We start from the raw sequence: 22,092 nt of genomic DNA, 5'->3' as shown, positions 1-22,092 counted from the left end.
TAATCTAAGCCTGTGGGAAATTTAAACCCACTATCAAACGTTGTTAATCCATGTTAGCTTGACCATTACAGATGAGTTTAAGAGAAAAAAACATCAGTATAACAGAATTCTAGACACAGTAATAAAACGAGACATATTTTATTCAGTATTTGAAAACTAACACTAAGATACATTTTGTATCTATATGAATGACTGATGGAAGAGCTGTGGGATGGCAGCAAACTTGTATCAGTGGCACTTGAATATACATGACTGAACATGGGGAGTGTGCTAAAGGTAATTATCTGAGTGTGCATAAGGATAAGGTTGCCTTAAAGGTTCAGTCAAGCTTGTGCATGTGTGTGTACAGTGGTGCATGCGTGTGTTGTGTGTGTGAGCTGCAGCCGTCACGGCAGAAGTAGGTTTCTGGGCCCGGCTGCCAGCAACATGGAGTCCCAGCAGAGCTACCGAGGAACTTGTGCTTCTTACTTTCATTAACCCCCTCCTAATGAGGCCAGAAACAGACGGGGGGGGGTGGCTTCCTCTCTGCTTATCCTTCATAAGCATTGTCAGAAGCTCCGTTCAGAGAAAGACGCTGCTGCTAGAGCAGACTGAAATGAATAATGTAGGAACTGGTGACGGATATGTTCAGCTCTTTTGTTTAGGCTTTTCATCTACACGTTAGATTGTATGTGTCTGCATTGTTGCTTGACTGTTAGACCAAAACAATGCTTCTATCGGTTTAGAACATAATGCCACCACATCGTGCACTTTTAGCATAAAATTATGTTTCTGGTGTTGTTGTTCTTTTCAATGTCAGAGCCTCATTTACATTTTATTCCTGTTCTATAGTGATCTAAAGGAAGAATTGATTTGATTTGATTTGATTTGAAGATTCTATTTCGAACATGCATGATAAAAGAGCGTACAAAAAAGTGACCAAACAGAATACAAATAAATATATATATATATATATATATATATATATATATGTACAGCGCTTTTATTTTTTAATTATATGTATATATAAATATAGTCAAAATCAAAGCAAATCAAGGTAAACAAAAGAAAACCCAGCATTTATTTGTGCTACTATGTATGTATGTACTAATAGAAGTAATTATAATGCATAGTATTACATTATCATTAGTTTACTATAATACTACAATATAATAGAGAACAATAAACAGCAATGATATAACAATATACTTGAATAACTATATAAGAGTAGATATGCTATATATACATTGGTTCATACATTTACCTCCAATTATATACATAAAAATTACTATAAATCTATATATCGACATATCTACATATAACTATAAATCAGTATATATTAATAGAGATATAGATACACAAATACTGTACATATAATACAACTCAATATATCCATATACATACCTACTTATAACATATCTATATCCACAATATACATTATATATCTTCATATATTAATAAATGTTCATATCTACATGTTTATTCGTATCTGTATTTTGAATAGAATGTTTCTTTGTATCTTTTTTTAAATGGTGATATGTTTTGACTTTGTTTTAGTTCCATGCTGAACTGGGTTGGCTTCACGTCTCTGTGATTACTTGATACTCCGTGTGAAAGCTTGGGCCACCTTCATCGTTTTGGGTATCATGTTTCTGCCAGTAATATGAGATTGTTAGGAAGACTAGTTCAAGTTCCACCCCCTGTACTGTTTTGATTGTGTGTAGATCCTGCCCTTCTTCTTTGACGTTACCACAACCTGGTATTCCCCTGGAAGCTCGTGGCCTTGCCAGCTTTCTGTGATAATTTAATCTAGTTGCCTGGGAACCGGTTGACCTGCTGTGATGTCACACATTAGCACATTAGGTCCAACTGGACTGGTCTGATCAAGACGGCAGACTACTCGTAAGTGGCTTAGAACACTGACATGGCTGGCCTATTTATACTATCTAAGCTCTGTTTACTCACACGCCGCCATGTCGGACCCCAGCTGCCAGGCCTAAGCCATGCCAGGCTCATGCATGCTTAGGCTGCAGATAGTCACTTACGGGCCTTTTGTTGGCGTCTTGGCCCCTGGCCTGGATACCCGTCACCTAAAAAAGGAATCCCACAAATGTTAACCAGTCAAGAAAGTTAGTTTTCCAGTTAATTTGATGCAGTTTGTACGTTTCAGATAAGCTAAAGATTAAAAAACTAAAGCGAGGCAGCAACTATTAGCCTTCCACGTGTATAATCCTGCAGACAATATCTCATCCTCCCTCCTTGTCCATCTCTGTGGGTGGTTGCCCTGTATGTGACCGGGGAGCTGGAGGTTTCTATGTTAAGCCGGGCATACACTGTGCGATTGTCGGCTCGTTTTGGAACCGATTTTCCACTCGTGCGACTATTTTTTGGATCGGGCCAATCGATTTCGACTCAATCGTTGGTCGTGCCTCGTGCAGTAAATGTGGGGTAACGACGAGAGAGTAACGACGAGAGATTAACACCTCACGACGAACTCCCGATCACGAATCGTGTGCTCGCAAGAAAATCTAACTTTTTTTTTTTTTTTTTTTTTTTTTATATTTTTATCCCGGTTTTTTCCCCCATTTTATCACCCAGTGCTCCTACCTAAACAGTCCTGGGCATTGCCATCCTCTACCAACCCCGGGAGGGCCCTGCACTGAGCTCAGGTCTCCTCCTTAACCTGAGGAGTGAGCAGCAGCATCTTTTCACCAGACAGGGTGGGGTTTCTCCGGCCAACGTAGCGCGTGGAAGGATCACGTTATTCCGGCCAGATCCTCCCCACCCCATCTGGCGCCCCTGTTGGCCAGAGGGGGCATGTATAGCCCAGGACTGTTGCATGTTTTTGTGAGGGTAGAGAACATTAGCTACCCAAGGGAACACGGGGAGAACATGCAAACTCCACACAGAAAGATCCTTTCACCATACCCACCCAGGGTGTGGGTGCTGAAGTCATGGGGGAACTAACACGCACTTCAGCGCCCACAGCGTCCCCAGCGGGAATTGAACCCAGGAAAGAAAATCAAACTTGTTTGAAATCCTGGTCGCTCCTCGTGAAGGAATCGGACAGTTGAAGCAGCTATGACCCGATTGGCCTCATCCTTTCGCAGAGAGCATGTGCAATAAAAAAAAAAGACCGAAAAAGTGCCAAAACGTACGTATACAGTAGATAGTATTGGCAACGGCTGCATATAGCACGTTAGACCAATACAACTTGCTGCTTTCCTCCAGTTCTGGCTGAAGGATTGAAAGACCGTACTGCTCACGTCTGCCCAGCCAATTCCTTGTCCAAACACAATGTCGTCTTTTCTTTTTTTATTTATCGCCACACAGGATGGCACAAATTGCCAAGGCAGCGCGTTTGTTTTTACGGAACATCTTCGGTGTCTCCCACTTCGGGGTTCCTCTTCTTCTTCCACTTCTTTTTGACGTTGCAGTTCCAGTAACAGAAGTCCGACGTGAGGATTATGAACGTATAGTGTGAGCAGACGGAGCATCAGAGCATCGGGTCGTACAGTGTGAGACCATAAATCGTGGGCTGTGAACTTTTTAACTCAGTCGTGCAGTGTGAGATGAGGCTGAATCAAACGATTTAAAATATCGCACAGTGTATGACCAGCTTTATCTGTTCTTAAGGCTGCTCTTCTGGACTGACATTCAATTCAATTCAATTTTATTTCTATAGCGTCTATTACAACAGAAGTTGTCTCTAGGATCTTTCCAGAGACCCAGAACATAAACCCCCGAGCAATTATTACATGGCAGATAAAAACTCCCCTAGTGGGAGAAAAGCCTTAAGCCACGGCTGATGTTGGTCCTGGAATCTGTTCCCGTCCCAGCATGGAAGATGCTTCAGTCACCACTGGCACCACCGTGGCCTTCACTTTCCACATATTTTTCTTCCTATTTCAACACGTGGTATTTCTTCAGCCTCCAAATGTACAGTAGCTTTCACTGGCGATTGTTCCATCTAGAATCAGTGCTTTCTGCTGGACTTTATGGAGCACCAGTGTTTGACTGGTGAGCCATCACCGGTTCACCAGTCTGGGCTTGGATACCCACCGGATCTCTGCTCTTTTATTCTCTGTCAACATGAGGCTGACAGTTTTATCCTTATCATTTTCAGTAGGATTTTTCGAGGCCTGTGTTGAAAAAAATCGATTTTCTGATTCTAAATCAATTCTCATATTAATTCTTAAAAATCGATTTGTATGTCTAAAGATAGTTTTTTTTTCATCATTATATTTTCGCCCGGTGAACTTTAATCTGAGTCGTCACATCATTTAATTCACACAGGGGCGTGGTGGGAAACTATCAAATAATGAACATGGCGTCGAAGAGTAGCAGTAGCGCTAACAAACCGCTGGTTTTGAAAACTCCTGAACTAAATGAACTTTTCTTTAGAGAAAATGCTGGATATTTCAACTTAATTTCAAAATGTTATATTAGTGTTGTTGTAGCCATTTCTTCATTTCTTATCCTTAGTTTAGAAAAAAGTTTAGTTCAGGATGTTTATGAAGTTGATCTGTTACTTTGAATTATCTTGGCTTGGTAATTAGGTTATGTTAAACAGTACCTGAGTTTATTTTATTTATTTTATTTAATAATAATAATTGTTGGATGGGTGGGGCCGGGACACACCCCTCAATATTGGGACCGGTGTGGTGTGTGGGTGTGTGTGAGTCAGTCAGGCGGAAATGTCAGACAGAAGGCAGCTGTGGTTAAATGCCAATTTTGACCATTTCACGCTGTTTTAGTAACTTTTCTAAACAGTTTTCGTTTCGTTGGATTTTTCCCTAATTGTGGAGCCGCATTGATTTATGTTTGCAAGCCCCTTTTTTGGAAATAAATATTGGAAAAAAGGAAAAAGTCGCAACAGTGGAGTGTGTAAAATCACCACGGTTTTGCTTCCCGTCAATGGCATCGTGTTCCTCGGATGCCAGGACAAGTGTCTGGTGACAGAATAAATTAGACAAGCTAAAATGATTTGTTTACTGCACGAGCTGTTGCAATTTCTTTCTTTTTTTAAACTTTAAATGGATATTTATTTCTTAGTTATTTCACAATAATTATTATGAAATTATTATTTCCCTAGTTATTTTACAGTCATATAATTCAGGCGACAGCTCAAAAAACATTCTTAATAACTCTAACCCAAATCAATATCGAATCGGATCGAATCAAATGGTGATAATCGATTCTGAATCCTAAGAATCGGAATGGAATCGATACCCAGCCCTAGATGTTTCTCTGTTGGCAGCCGTAACACTGACACGAGTAACAATGAAACTGATATGAGGGAGAGGAATGAAGTAGTCTCTTGTTTGCAGTCTGCAGTGCTGGCTTCTTCCTCTCCTTGCTGGCACGGCCAAACAGATTTGACTTTCTTTTTCTCCATCCATTTTTGTCTGCGTCTCAATTTCTTTTTTATCTTCCCCCTCTGTAATTTTCCCTGTACTTACTGCATTATATCTGCACGATTCTTCATGCATTCATAATATGTTTAGTCCTCTTCTGATTAAATCATCTGCTCTCAGCATCATCTATGTCTGTCCTGATTATACTCTTCCTCTCATCCTTGTTTGTATCAGTGTTTCACTGGCAATGTTCCATTCATTTTTACGGATGTTTAATCCTCATTTAATTAGCATACTCTGCATGCACCCCTAAACCGAGGGGCTCTAACATATGGCATTACTCTTTCAGTTACCCCCTATCTTTTCCCCCACCCTCATGCTTTGTATTTGTGTTTTCTGTACATCATATCACCTTTTTTCTGGTTTCCTTCACTTTTTCTCAGTGTTTCTCTTTTCATTGCCTCCCTACCTCCTATCTGACTCTGCAAAAACTCTGGAAAAGATGCTGCAGCAGCGTCATCAAGTAACACTTTGAATGATGCAATGTGGAGATGACCCTCACAATCACATACAGTGTGTAGCAGCTTTTTAAGGTCTAGTTAGATGTATTGTTTACTGATAATGTCACTTTTAGTTCTGCGTTGGATGATTGTAGTAAAATCCATCTGCTGATTTGCTGAGTCACAGCTACCCAGCACAGTATATGAGAGGGTGAGAGAGCAGACAGTCTGTTTGCTACTGCGCAGTAGATTCACACAGAATGACTCCGAATGATAAATGGCTTATAGATTCCCAGGCAAAAAAGTCCTGAAAGTAGACCACTGTCTGTGCGTGTATAAATAAGCTATTGAGAGCATGTTTAGTCTGTCTGTCTGTCTGTCTGTCTGTCTGCTGCTGATTCAGCGAGGCAGCCAGCGTGTGCGTGTCTCTGTCTGCATGTGAAGATACACTGTAGCAGACTGGGGGGCTGGTTGCAGTCGGGACGCTGCCAAATTAAGATCGATGGCAGACGTTTCCATCTCTGGCAATGCTATTGAGAACACAGTAATGCCACAACTTTATCACACGCACTGTCTGTCTGACTCATTTACTTTCTCGGCTCTCTCCGTCTCTCTCCATTTCTCTTTTAATCTGCGTCTAATGAATATGTAGTAGGGAAGTTTTGTCCCATGCTTCTTGCTTTTTTTTCTTTTTAAATGTATTTATTAGATTTTTGTTTGCAGTTTCCAACAAGTCAAACATCAGTCACTGTTACAGGCAACAAAGCAAACCTTTTCTCCCCGTTCTCCCTCCCATCCCCTCATCCCCTAGAAAGAATAAGAAAAATGGTTAGAATAATAATACAAAAAAAAAATAGAGCAAAAGAGGGAAAAACATTAATAGATATAGTATCGATTAAGAAACACTTAAACATAGATACCCATTGAATAAGGACCCTGGATGTGATATACAGTATATGCATGCCCGTGTGAATACATACATACAAATACATGCATACAAATACTGAGATCAATTATGACATTGATGTATTTCAAGAACATTTTCAGGCCATTATATCATTATATCACCCAACATGGATATTCTACTCCCTCTGAGCCTCCTCCTGCTGAACATTAGTATCATGTCTTAAAAAACATATAAAAGGTCTCCAGATGTCATCAAAGACATGTTGCTTCCGTCTAATAATGTAAGTTATCTTTTCCATTGTCATGTTTAAAGCCATCTCTTTAATCCATCTTCCAATTCTTGGTCCATCAACATTTTTCCAATTAAGGGAAATGATACGTTTAGCTTGTAATATACACATATCTACAAGTCTAGATTCTTTATTTTGTAATTTTGGCGTAGTTGGGTATATACCCAGAATAAAAAACCTTGGATCCATTGGTAACTTTTTGCCTAATATCTGATCAATCATATTAATAATATCATGTTTCTTGCTTTTAGTTGCTTCCAGAGCAGGACTGACATCTCTCAGGCGTCAGGCTCTAACCTGGAAAGCGCTTTTCTGCAAAGCAGCTGAATGGCAAACGCGCTGTGCTTTTCAAAGTTATGACTCAGAATTTTCTCGATTCTTAAATGAAATATTAATGCAATATGCACCACTCTGAAGCGGCAGTTTTTTTGGTTGTTTTTCTTTTTTGCACTGTGCCATTTTGGACTGATACAAATCCCTTGCCATCTCTGATTATGAAAAGAGACTTCTCAGCTCTTTGCTCATGTTTGTGCAACTGTTGCTTTTTTTACATAATGCTTTCTAAGGTGCCGTCAGAACCAATAGTGCACAGTATTTAAAATCTTTTTGAGAGCTTTTCTGTCTGGCTGTATTTGCTTCAGGGCTCCATCTTAACTGTCAATATTTTAGGAAAACATCCTCCTCTTTGATTTCTGCTACTTCCTCCATTTTGTCCCTTTTCAAATGCTAATCAACACAAACTCAGAAGGCACTTTTACAGGCATTTTTTTCTGTTGTACTTACCCCCCTTGGCTTTTTACATATTTTGGTGAAACATTTAAAGCAGAAATTAAGAAGAAATGTAAATTCCTTGCCCTCATTGGCCCTCTATTGCTCAGATGCAAGGTGGAAAAGTAATGCAATGATGCTTTACTTTCACCAGTGTATTCATTTGTAATTGCATATACGCACCAAATATTGACTTTGGAATGATGAATCTGTTTAATTCACCAATCAATATATTGTAAACCAGCAGTGAAAATAATATATAGTTGCAAATAAGCAAGTAGACAATTAAAACCACACTTACTCATACTTTAGAAATACGTATAACATAAACCGTTATTTTATCAAACTAATTATTGTGTTTATGTACCAATCAGCAACTTTGAAAACCTTAAGTTCCTTGAGTTTCAATTTGAGGCTGATTCGAAAAACCCTCCTTAGATCCACATGCTCAAATGTCCAGTCCATATCAGAAATGCAATTCTTTTATTTTTTATTGCCTCTGGCTCCTATTAACACAGAGATGACAAACATGAGTCTGTCTGAAGAGAAGCATCACAGTGGTGTCATCCATCTTTTATACGTCTTTGGTGTGCACACACATAGAATTGAATTGAAATTTTAATTTCGAACATGAAACCGTAGTGAATACAAAACAAAACAATAATAATCAATAATAAATAAATAAGAAAACAAAAAAAACAAAAATATAAATAAAAACATGCATCCATCATAATTAACATGCTCGAAAAGGAGTAGGAAGAAGTAACAACGTATTAAATCCTAAACTCTATTTCATTGTAATCAAAATTAATTTAATTTCTATACAAAAAACAAAAGATATCTATATATATATATATATATCTATATATACATTTATAACACATACACACACACACACACACACACACACACACACACACACACACACACACACACACACACACACACACACACACACATGCACACACATACATACATATATATATGTATGTATGTGTGTGTATATATATATATATATATATTTATTTATATATATATATATATATATATATATATATATATACATATATATATATATATATATATATATATATATATATATATATATATATATATATATATTCTCACCTGAAATGAGCTGGGATAGGCTCCATCACCATCAACCCCCAAAAGCAACCAAAATCCCCTCAAGCCCCCTCCTCCCTGTATCTTGTAAAAATAATTTGTTCATATTTGTTTTTAAACTGGTTGATGCTTGGACATTGCTTCAGATCCACACTCAGTCTGTTCCACAGACCTTACTCCATTATTTGTCTGTATCTTCATGCTCATGAACTATTCTGTGTAATGAATTCCAGTTAACCGTGTGGAATGATCAAAGAGATCCACAAAGAGTGGAAACCAGTGAAGGAAGGAACAACCTGGGCTTTATCAGAAGACGAGGCAGGGTGAGAGACACATCAAGACCGGTGAAGTTACAGTACAATATGTCACAACGTGATAGAAACTATTTGGAACAAATACATCAAATTGTAGCTGATGCTTTGAAAATCTATTTCCTTTTTAAAATCTGTGTTATGACTTCAAACACAAAGGGCTCCAGGCACACCAAGGAGCGAAACATTCTTCTTACCACATTTTGAAAAGAAACTGATTCACAGCCTCATAAAAAGTTTGTTCTACCCCTGTGGAGCAGCAGCTGTTATATAAGCTGTTACGCAACGGAGCCACCAGGCAGGCTGGCGAGCTGCTACAGTATGCACTGCTTTTTAGGTGTGTGCAGTTACACTGCAACACAGTTAATTGGCTTCATGTCACCTTGCACCTTCTCTCTTTTCCTCTTTTTGTTTTGTATTCTCTTTGATACCCCTCCTTTCCTGGCGGAGTATTGTCTGATCAAATGGGGCTGTTGGTGTGCTGAGCTGATTAAGGAAGCAGTGGTGTGTCAGCTCCCCCTCTGGCAACAAAGGGCTTTAACCTTCCTCCTGCCTCACACTGATTTCCGTCTGCTGTTCCTACTTTAAGGGTGTGTGCCCCTTTGTCATTTATGTGTCTCCTTTCCCTCTGGCTGTTTCATTTCAAGAGCAAAAAACCTTTACTTTTATATTTAGGTATGCTACATATCAATATGAAATCTGGTATGTTCAAATTGCTACTGTGTCAGTTGAGTTCTACATTGTAGTTTCATTCAAATATTGCTCCTTAAGCGGTTATTATGCATATTATTACAGTGTAGTATAATGCCAACAATATGTTGTAATCACACAGGACATCACTTACTAGTAAACTGGCTAGTCTGCAGAGGAAACCAATAGAGGGTTTGCATTGACGTCACTTCCCCACTGGACCAGCCCCCTTACTGCACTGAGAGGCAAAAACAGCTGCAACTAGTGGAGAAGACGGGATAACAGCTGATTATCGGCTTAAATTAAAGGCAGTTGGACTTGACAATGACCCGTACAGTTTCCCCAAGAACCATTGGTCCATGGACATTAATATTTGGTACAGTTACCAAGAACCAGTGGTCCATGGACATTAATATTTGGTACAGTTACCCCAAGAACCAGTGGTCCATGGACATTAATATTTGTCCACGAATCCAGTTTCCTGACATTTATATGTACTTAATTTCTACGCCGGGGAAATACATGAAGCAAAGCTTGAAGGCATACAAAAGTCTTGACGCTATGTCCGACTTCAAGGCAGGATTTGTTGTAGAAATTAAAGTGATGAGGAGACCGAACTTTATGATTTGACCGTTTAACGTTAGCTACCCAAAAATCCAACATTACCTGATACAAAATGAGAACAATCAAATCAACGTTTCGGTGTCTGGAATCCAGTTGTTTCTGTGAATGTCAGCGATCCATTTGTCTCTCTTAAGCTTATTTTTTGGCAGTCTGTAAAACGATAACTCCGAAATTTATGAGTACAGTCTATCCCACAACAGCTCTTTCCCATTTTAGATGTTTTCCAGTTGCTCAAACTGAAGGTTTACGCTGCCACTCAGTCTTTCTGCCACTCAGTGGGAGTACAATATGACATTCTTTGCCATTGTCCATAAACTCTCTGACTATCTGAAATAATAATTACATATGCTACAGCCTTGACACATTGCTTTTTAAATATTAAAAGTTTTTCCATTGGTATCTTTTTTTCTAACTAAAGTTTGGTCTTGCTATTCCTTCTCATGAGTCCATGGATGTTCTCAACGTATGTTTTCAACAAATGCTTTGCCCTTTATGTTATTTTTATTCCTCATTATATTTGTATCAGTCTATCATCTGCTGCAATGTCAGCGTGTCGTTGAATGTCTTTCTGGATGTCCATTTGTCTTTTTCTGTGTCCTCAGTTTGTGGCCGAGGGTTGTGTGTGCTTGTCTTGGCTTGGCTGTGCCTTCAGCACCATGGACAGCTCCATGAGCTGCATGCAGCTCATCCACGCTAGTGTGGGATTTCTGTGGGTTGGATTATGTTGCCCTTAGCATGGCCTCGGTGTAACCACTGGGATTTCATTGTGGTGTAGCTGATTATTGGTCGAGTTTTCTGTATTTTTTTCTTTCTTTTCTGGCTTTTAGCTGTGTGCTTGTTTGACTCACCCTGACAGAAACGTGCCTCTGTTTGTTGTCAGCTAAAGTACAAAAAGACTAAAGTTAAAGTAATTTGTTCTATTGTGAAGTAAAAACACAGCTATCCATTTTTTTGTATTAATTGATTGGGTGACCTGTCCAGGGTGTAACCCCCGGCCTCTCACCTGTAATTAGCTGGGATAGACTCCAGCAGACCCCCGTGACCCCGCAGAGGATAAAGCGGGTATAGATAATGGATGGATGGATGGATGGATGGATGGATGATTGGGTGTTTTGTTTAGGACATTTCTACATGGCAACAATCCAAACCCATGGCTAACTAACAGAAAAAGCTTTGGTGGCCCTTAGGTTCAAAACACAACACGAAAAGCAAAAACACCAATGAATAACTGTAGAACAGACAAATAAGAACACAAATCCCAACAACCATGCTAAGGTAATTGTATTTATGAAATCATAAATTAACAAAACATTTCTTTGTGTTTTTGTTTCTGTGCATCTTTTATGGGTTTGATAAATGTAGTATTGATTTTATATATATATATATATATATATATATATATATATATATATATATATATATATATATATATATATGTATATATATATATATATATACTGTATATGTATATATATATATAATTTGCCTAATCAATACTACGTACTATATAAGGTAGATATAAGGATATAAGGAAGGGATACTGGAGCATGGACTCGATAAAGGTTTTCAGGTTTACTCAGTTACATGCTTTGATCTGCCCTTTCACCAAATACTGCAAATGCTTATCAATGCATTAATGCTCTGCATTTAGCAATTTGAAAACTGCACAGTTGTCATTATCTTTTTCTTTTTTTGGGCGATCATCTGAGAAAACTTTCTTGCAACACATGTTCACTCCTACCGTGTAGTTATAAAACAGCGCCACCATCTGGTGTAACTTGTGGTTACTGTATGCTTATGTTTACATTCTCTGCAGCACCTTTTTCTGCCCAAACCCGGCAGGTTTCCAAAATGTGATCTGTATTTAAGGTAAAAGAAAAAAGGAGCAAGAAATACCGAGATAGAAGGTCGAGGGGTAGACAGGGAAGGAGAAGTTCAGTGGTCGTACACTAGATGGCGCTGGGAGTACGTGAAAAGGTTTGCTCAGAAACATTTTCAGGAGATATTTTCACAGCTCTCTCCTCAGGAGGAAGAGACAATAATCTTCATTTAAATGTTCATTTACTGTTTAAAATTCTGCCTATGGATAAATAGCAGATAAAATAATTATCCCTTTTTTGCATTCAAAGTGCATTGACTTGTGTGGTCACATCCGTGTGCCTTGGACAGCTGGAAGGGAAGGGAGGTGTTGTGTGACTGCTGGGGTTGTTTGTGCGATGGCAGCACAGACATCCAGGCAGCGTGTTTGTCACCGGAGCACCAGTCAGAACACACCCAGCTCATTCCCCTCTGCCTGCTCCTTTCCTCCTAACTCTGGGGACTTGGAGGGTTCAATCTTTTCTGTTTTTTAGATCCCAGACTTGTTTTGTTTGATTTTCTTTATTGTTATTTCCACTGATGCCTGCTACTTTTTCCTCCATCAGTTGTTCTATCTTTTCAAGAGTTTTGTGAAAGCTCAGCTAACTGTGATCAGTCTATTTTTTTTTTAAGAAAGCGATGTGTCATGATTCTTTTTTATTGACAGTCTTTTTATTGACATTCAGCATTAGACTTTCACATCCGATACATCATGTATGCATGCATCATACATCTGTTGTCTGTCCTAAATGTCGGAATAATGTTTTTGTTTTATGTCCAAACAATGAAAAGAAAGACAAACCACCAAAAACTACTATGTACAAGTAGGGAGCGATCTTTTCAACATAACACAGTCATTGACTTGAGAAAATTAAATCAATAAATTAAAAATTATGGAGCGTGACGTAGTTGACCCAGTTTTCCCAGTATGAGGTGAATTTCTCCAATTTATAATTAATAAATGCCGTTATCTTCTCCCTTTTATAAATTTCCATTGTAATTTCTATCCATACCTTTAAAGTTGGGCTCTCCTGTGATAACCATTTCCTGGTAATAGTCTTTTTACAGGCCGCTAGCAGTCAGACAGTCAGGCCAGTCCTGAGGTACAGTATGTGTCATGATTCAATAAAACAACATCATCATGCGGTGTTTATGTGCTCTTGTGTGGATTTATGAATTAATGTCTCATTGCACGTCATCCTCGTAGTAAATAAGATATGCATGATGCAGCTTGTTTAACGCAGTGTCCACATGCATCCACATGCGTCCACATGCGTCCACATGCGTCCACATGCATCCACATGCATCCACATGCGTCCACATGCATGCACATGCGTCCACATGCATGCACATGCGTCCACATGCATGCACATGCGTCCACATGCATCCATATGCGTCCACATGCATCCACATGCGTCCACATGCGTCCACATGCGTCCACATGCGTCCACATGCGTCCACATGCGTCCACATGCATCCACATACCTGGTGTAGTAAGTGGACACCACAACCATGCACCAGTGCATCAAGGGCACTATTTCCATGGCAACTCTATTTTTTCTGAATCCTTTCAGTGGCTTACAGTGAACCAATGTGTGGTTGTTGTTTTTTTTATTATTATTTTATTAAGGATCCCCATTAGCTGGTGCCATAGCAACCAGCTAGTCTTCCTGGGGTCCACAAAAAAAAGAAACATACAGAATTATACAATTGCAAATACAAAGTGATTACATGATTTAACTCAATGCACAATGACAAGTTCGATACTAGATAAAATTACATTAAAGAAATGAAAAATATTAAATAATACAGAATGCAAAAAGAACAAACAAACAACAAAAAACTTTACAATTTTAAGTAGACTTTAAGATTCTTTTTAAAAGTTAATTTGTTGTATATGCAGCAGAGGTTTTGAGGCAGGTTATTCCACAAAGTCACTGATCTATAAATAAAAGATCTCTTTAGATGATTGGTCCTTGGAATTGTTCATTTGAGCTGACTGGAACCTCTAGTGTTATAATTATGAACAGTATATCTAAAAATATATATAGAATATATAAAAAATGTTTAATTTTGGCTATTAGTTTAAAGGTGTCACCACATTCTGTTTTGCTTTTATTTTTGTTGATATTAATGTAGAAACATCCCTGCAAAAATGTGTACATGAAGGCAGTATAGGTTGGTTTAAAATCTCAATGTAGATTTTTTTGCATTGTTGTTGCCATCAGATAGGTTTAAACAGCACTGATACCATCGACGACCCCTGCTTTTGGACTTGGTGCTAATAGCATTCTGGAATAGCCTGATTATGTTCTGGAACACAGGGTGAGCCTTTCTTGAGAAGAGATTCCTAGAACACTGATTCTTCTCACTACATGCATATTTACATGAGCTGCGTCCTTCCACCCTAATGAGTAGCAAAAACAGTATGTGAGATTTTTTAGTGCGTCCGAAACATTAGTACGTACTCAATAGTATGTCCTATCCATACTCATTTTGGAGAAATGTATTAGTATGGATTGATGGACACTAGCTAAACACTAGCCAATCAGCACAGTGCCTCATTATCATAGCCCCGCCCACTCAGAATCCCGCATAGATAATGAGGTTAGAGACTGGGATGATGAAGACATGGTTTAGAGATCTGAATTTCTAATTTATTTAGCAAAAACAATCAAAAGCTTGTTTTAAGACATTCAAGGCCTGTTTAAAATAGGTATTAGATGCCATAATAGGTCCCCTTTAAGGAAAAAAAAAATCAACATTTCATGAATAGTGTTTTCTACCAGATCATTATTAGGATCACCTGTGCAGCCATTTGAGAAAAATACACTTTCCCACTTTCCCACTAGCACAATTTTGCCTTCATCAAACTTTTTGGGGGAATGTGTTGCAGACTAGAAATGCAAGAATTGGAGTATATTAACAAATTAAAAGAAGTTGATAATAATAAGAAAAAACATTGAACATCTTGGAATAGTGCTGATGTGTTTTTTAAATAAGCATTCTTCATGTTGTGACTTTTTCGGATTTATGGTTGCATTTTTTGCAAGCTTACCTCTTGGTACTTACACCCTGAATTATTAAAAAAAGAAACATTAATGGTTGTGATCAATATATAATATATAAATAACATCTCCCATGACATCTAAAAGCAGATGCAGTTATGATGATATGTCAAGTCACATGACATTTTGACTTCAGCTATTGTTCCACCTGCTTTGAAAAACCTTGTTGAAGCAAGGTTTTAGGAGTATTAATGCTTCAGTAAATGCGTCATGTCACCTTTCCCTAATGATGAACAAATAAAATTTAATTTGAGAACACATATATCAGCAAAAACACTAGGCTCATTGAAAACTTTTCATCACTATGTTGGTTTATGACTCTTGGGACCACTTTATCCTTTATTTATAGAACTATTTAAAGTGGAAACCATTTTAAGCAGAGGTGACCAAGGTTTCGCATGCTACTTTATGAGAGGTTTTTAATAGTTGTTCAGCTGTTTGATAGGAGTCATAGAAATATATGTGGGGGAACTGTGGTGAATGTACGAGAAGAGACAAATATTCTTAAAGTGGTCTGTGTACAACAGATCTCACGATTATATAACCGCATGCAATGTGTAATCTACAAGCTCATATCGCTGCACTCAGGGCAGAGTGCTGCGCTATAAGTTTGTAGATCTGCTATTTTTCAGCTGGTGGTGCGTGTAAATGGCAGCAGATTACGTGCAGAGTGAATTAAGCACTTTTGTCATTTTACGTTTTATTTTTTACTTTTTATTACTGTACTGTAAAAGAAAGGGTTACCAAAATATCTTGCTTGATCTACTCTCTAAAATTTAAGGCGACTTTTTCTTATGAGATTTTTATGTAGATCAAGAAAGACTAGTCTTTGTATAAAGACTATACTACTAGTATGTACAAAATTAATTTGCAAGTAAAGTCAACTTAATGTTTGCAAGTAAAGTCAACTTAATTTTAATAAAAAGAATTACTTATTTTCCTTTTTTTCTTTTTTCCTTTTAAAAGTCAACTTAATTTTGATAAAGTAAACTTAACACAATTAAGTTGACTGTACTTGCAAAATGTATTATTTACATACAAAAAATTAATTAGTTTATACAAAGACTAGATTTTCTTGATCTACATAATTATCTCATGCAAAAAGTTGCCTTATTTTTTTTAGTAGATCAAGCCAGATATTTGTATCAGTGTGGTGTGTTTCTGGATGTACTGTATGTACACACACACACACACACACACACACACACACACACACACACACACACACACACACACACACACACACACACACACACACACACACACACACACACACACACACACACACACACATGCTAAGTCTTGATTAGAAAGTGAAATGGAAACAGAATGATGGAGCTTGTTTGGGTCTGCCTCTCGGCTCATTTCCAGTGTATGGGGGTAAAGCAGGACTCTCACTCTCACTCTCTCACGCACACTGAATGGCATCTCTCCTGTTCATTTGACATTTGGTTGATGATGCTGTTACATCAGCTGTGGCGTACTTTTTGGCTGTTTATTAGTTTCTAATGAGAAACTAAATGGATTTTTGGATGTTAATTGCCATGGATATGCAACAGCAGTTGCTTTGTGTTTATTTTTTTTTAAACTCCAGGCAGTGCTAGACATGCAAACAGTCTAAAGTATTAAAGGGTCTTAATAGGTTTTTACTTGCAAATTTGTCATAGTGGCTAAATGAATCGCTCTCTTTCATAAACCCTATTCCGACAGTATCGCTGCCTTTTATGAGATTTCATTTGGAATATTGATTGCTTGGGAACTAAATTTGATGGTTGGCCTGCAGGGTGTAATTAAAGTTTCTTTAAGTTTAAATCAGACATAAAAAATGTTCAGTCAAACCTAGTCGCAGCTTACAGGTGCAGCTTGCAGGTGCAGCTTGCAGATGCAGTTTGCAGATGCAGCTTGCAGATGCAGTTTGCAGATGCAGCTTGCAGATGCGTCTTACAGGTGCGACTTCCAGATGCAGCTTACAGGTGCAGCTTGCAGATGCAGCTTACAGGTGCAGCTTGCAGATGCAGCTTACAGGTGCAGCTTGCAGATGCAGCTTGCAGATGCAGCTTGCGGATGCAGTTTACAGATGCAGCTTACAGGTGCAGCTTGCAGATGCAGCTTACAGATGCAGTTTACAGATGCAGCTTGCAGATGCAGCTTGCAGATGCAGAAGGACCACACAGCTCTCAGCCAGTCCTGCCTGGTCCACGGTTGTAACACCATCCAGCTGAATGACGCGTGAGACTCCCACTGGTTGGAAATTGGTTGGCCTTTGGCTGGGAGATGAAATTCTAAGCGGGCACATTTGTATTTGTCATCATAAAAATATGTATTGCCTGAGTTTGAGCTTACAAATGAAAGGGCCACAACATCTGTCTTGCACGGATAGTGACCATAATGCTTGGACTGAACATTTAGGAATTATCTCTTCACTCAAATATGTATTTTATAAATGTATTTTTGTCATAAGTATTTATACTGGTGTTAACTGCAGAATGGGAACTCTTGATCATTATTAAACAAAAAGGATCTCTTTACTGGTCACACGCACTATGTCCTGATGTTTGTGGGAGTCATGTCTTCAGATAAGAAACCCCTGCTTGCTTCTCTGGGGCACAAGCTGCTGTGCATGAGTAACTTGAAAGTTCAGCAACGTGTCCTCATGGTCAGAGATAGACTGATAAACACCGGCGCAGGGAGCTGCTGAGCAGGCACAGATACCGAGGCTGCAGAAACAGTCGCCTCAGGGAACAGATGCATCGAAATGTGTAGTTTCATGACTAACATTGATTGTACATTGATTGTTGGTCATCCCGTTGCTGCTTCCACCTGCCTGCGTGGATGTCTGCTGTGTGTTGACGTCCCCGAACCCCCAGTCTGGCCTCGGCAGGAGGGTCTGTTGGGTCCCAAATCAACATAACATAAACAAGGAAAGACACAGAGGCTGTTAGAATGATATTTAAAGCCTTCTGCAGAAGGGAAGCAAAGTCGGAGCTTGCAGAGCAACATGGCTCTCTTATGGATGCTCTCGACGAATGCTTGCTGGCTCCTCCTTTGCATCAGCTTTTATTGAGAAACTTTGACAGGAACATTACCATATTAGGAACAGTGAATGGACAATGGGAGGAAACAGATGGAGAAACAGACATGGTAGCAGAGGAAGGTTAAAAAGGTCACACATGTGACATTTTCAGTTAAAGAGGCTTGGTATGAAGAAACAAGCAGACATCTTTAGCTTAAAGTCTTTAAAAGAACACAAAGGTCAAGGGGTCAAATGCCTTCCTGGACAAAAACAGAAAGTCTGAACAGATGCGTCCAAAAGACAATGGGCCATTGACAAACCGGGAAGTCACCAGGCCAACCTTCATGGGGGTCTTGAACAGATGGTCCAAGCTAACAATGCGACAGTTGTGGGACAGTCGACCCCCCTGACAGAACTCAGGAAGGGCTGCCCTGTCATCTGTTAACATGTGATAGTTTCATGAGGACTAACTAGTTCAGAAGTTTGATTAACTTCACAGGTCCCCCCTTATGATCCAGGTCCTGGTCCAGGTCCCCCCCCCCTTATGATCCAGGTCCTGGTCCAGGTTTCTTCCCTCCTAAAGGGGAGTTTTTCTTGCCACTGTTTGGCTTAAGGTTTTTCTCCCACTAGGGGAGTTTTTACCTGCCATTGTTTATGTAATAATTGCTCGGGGGTTTATGTTCTGGGTCTCTGGAAAGATCCTAGAGACAACTTTTGTTGTATTAGACGCTATACAGATAAAATTGAATTGAATTGAATTGAATTGAATTGAATTGAATTGAATTGTACATGCAAATGCAGTCGTATTTCCAGTCATTGTGACAGTGCACGCATGTTTTTGGGTCTGATTTTAATTTCCAGCTTGAGATTCAGGCACTCTACTTCATTTACATATAAAAACATTGTTTGTAACTCAGATGATAGATGATGAAAGCAAGAGCAAAGAAGAAGAGGAGTTTGACAGGATGTAAATTGAGACTGTCATCTGTAAAAAAGAGAAAATCAATGATATATTGTTTGGTTTCTAGAATTCTAGATTCTAGAATCAAAGACACGAGCTAACCTCCATAAATTTACCCTGCAGAAGTATATTTAAAAATAAAAATAATTGATTTGATTGCAAATTAAAGGCCGAAACCAAATCAGTTGGAAGCATCAGAGATACGTGAGCAGAATATTCTGTACTGAGTCATGTCTGAGTCTGATGACTGTCTGAGTCATACAGCCTGGAGATGATGAGGAGGGAGGTGGAGGTGTCTGCTGGCTGCTTTCCTAAAGCCTGAAGACACACATGAACCGACCATCATCTCCTGCTTGAGAATCAGGAAAATCTCACAACATTTGTTCTCCTCTAAAAGTAAGATCTTCTTACACTGCCAGAGCGGCCATGATTACGCACAGAGAGGCACAGATTCAGTTATTTGAAGGACCCCCAATAAGACTGATAAACACACAGAAATCAGCCCCCCCCCCACCCCCCCTCAAAAAAAATAAATTATGTCCTATAGTAAATTATTTCTTCCTATTTTTACATCGTACCGGTCTTAATTTGCTGTGGAAACATATGTATGCTTGATAAATGGATGGATTAGACACGTTTGTATCTTTTTTGTGTGTTTGTAACGTTTATACATCCGGCCCCTGGAGTTTCTCTGAGTTGATTTCCTTGTTCACCAAAGCACAAGAGAAATAACATAGCACAAGTACCTCTGGAGGGTGTTGTGTATGTGCAAGTACACAGTTAGGACTAGAAGTGAGGGAAACAGAGAATGTGACAGGAGCGCTGTCATTCCAAATGTTCAGACCTGCCATTAAATTGCTGCTCTTAGCGCCTCTCCTCTTCCTCGGCAGTTAGTCGATCTGCCTGTGAACGGTGTATCAAAGCCCCACTAATAACAGGCAGTCGTTGCATTTGGCAGCTTAATGTCTGGATCTGTTTGTGAAGCCCAAAACGTTGCTGAAAAAGAGTAAATGTCATCAAATGACTTGGAAAAATAATCAATTCAAGTTGCATATGCATTTGTTTCTGTCTAGGTGGCGTGTCTACAGGACTTCTTTGGCGATGAGGACATTTTTGTGGCCTGTGGACCGGAGAAGTTCCGCTACCAAGATGACTTGATGCTGGATGAAAGTGGTGAGGCAACTGTTTTCTACGTCTCCTCCGTCATTCGTGATTCAAGATTCAAGAAGTTCATTGTCAAAATCACAGTAAAAAACATCAAAACGATTCAATGAGCAATTATTACATAAACAATGGCAGTTAAAACTCCCCTAGTGGGAGAAAAACTTTCTCAAATCCTTGCCTCCCTTTGTCTTAGTTGCCTTAAAAGGAAGAAGGAAGATATTATTATTCCTTCCCTAAGTAACGAAACCAGTCCAGGGGCCTGTACTACGAAGCAAGTTCAACATACCCAGGATATCTTTTCCTTATCCAGATTCACTAACCCGGACAATTGCAATCACGCTAAGCGGTCACACGACGGTGGTTATCAACTCGGTATATCAACCCAGGTTTCCCCAATCTGGATATGAGCGCGTGCACATAAAAGGGGCGGTGTTTTCAGCGCATGACCAATCGCAAGCATGGAGAAGTCCGCTGTCAGAGCCGCTTATTTCAGTAGCGAAGAGCAAACAATAATTTTACGGAAATATGATGAGTATAGGCATATAATACAGGCAAAAAGCAACACAGTTGCAGCTGCAAAATGCAGGAAAGACAGCTGGCAAAAGATCGCTGACTGTATAAATGCGTAAGTTCATAGGGATATAAACATCACTGCCCCATCATTAGGGCATAAGTAGATCTGACTATAATTACAGTTGTCTATTCTGTTAAATGCATGTGTTGCTTAGATGTATTCGTATGGCGTGTATGACAATTGTAGCCTCATTCCTTCAGCTGCAACCCCAGCGGAGTGAAACGCACATGGGAGCAAATAAAAAATAAATATAAAAACATAATTCAAAGCGGTAAGTAGGCTCACTTTCATATCTTAGAAGCACAACAAGTACAAGGCTTTAGTGTTTCTATCACTCTCTGTTTTAGGATGATATCAGTATACAAAAGCACAATGAAATAGCATTGACATTACTTGCAGCAAACAGAAAAAAAAATGACAAGAAGAAGACAGGAGGGGGCCCTCCTACGCAGGAGAATCTGGATCGTTCATACAGGTACTCATCAGGGAAAGCAAAGGGGTTTTGGAGGTCCCTGAATACGCGTTCTCTTCGGAGGGTTCCTCTCACGATCCGCGCACCGAGCTCCACTGGATTCTCTTCGAAAGGGCATGCCATTTTCCAAGAGAGCTGATTGGTCAGTGGGCGGTGCTTTTATACCCGGCGATCTGTATCTCGAACATAACCTGCTCCGGAGCAGGTTAGCTGTTCAGCATAAGTTACCATGGCGATGTACCCCGGTAAGAAGTGAACCACCGTCGTAGTCCTGAAAACCCAGGGTTAAACCTGAAGTTACCTCGCTAACCCCAAATCCTGCTTCATAGTACAGGCCCCAGGTAACATGAGAAAACCATCACAGACACACAAACAAATAACTAAACCGAACGACACTCGTGACCTGCCACCTGCCTAGGACACGTCCTACTTC

The 22,092-nt window shown here is 39.3% G+C and overlaps 1 protein-coding gene across 3 annotated transcripts in view; it reads left to right on the top strand.

The window, feature by feature from the left end:
- Nucleotides 1-22,092, top strand: part of LOC133459444 (serine/threonine-protein kinase DCLK1-like) — an 80,729-nt gene that overhangs the window by 9,822 nt on the left and 48,815 nt on the right. For all 3 annotated transcript variants that reach the window (XM_061739368.1, XM_061739369.1, XM_061739367.1), the window contains one exon: nt 20,523-20,622. In XM_061739368.1, the coding sequence (XP_061595352.1) occupies nt 20,523-20,622 (100 nt within the window). The remainder of the gene's footprint in view (nt 1-20,522; nt 20,623-22,092) is intronic.

The sequence above is a fragment of the Cololabis saira genome, chromosome 14, assembly GCF_033807715.1.
Source record: "Cololabis saira isolate AMF1-May2022 chromosome 14, fColSai1.1, whole genome shotgun sequence".
Classification (NCBI taxonomy): Eukaryota; Metazoa; Chordata; class Actinopteri; order Beloniformes; family Belonidae; genus Cololabis; species Cololabis saira.
Note: the sequence above shows the minus strand (reverse complement) of the source record. Positions and strands in the feature narration are given on the sequence as shown.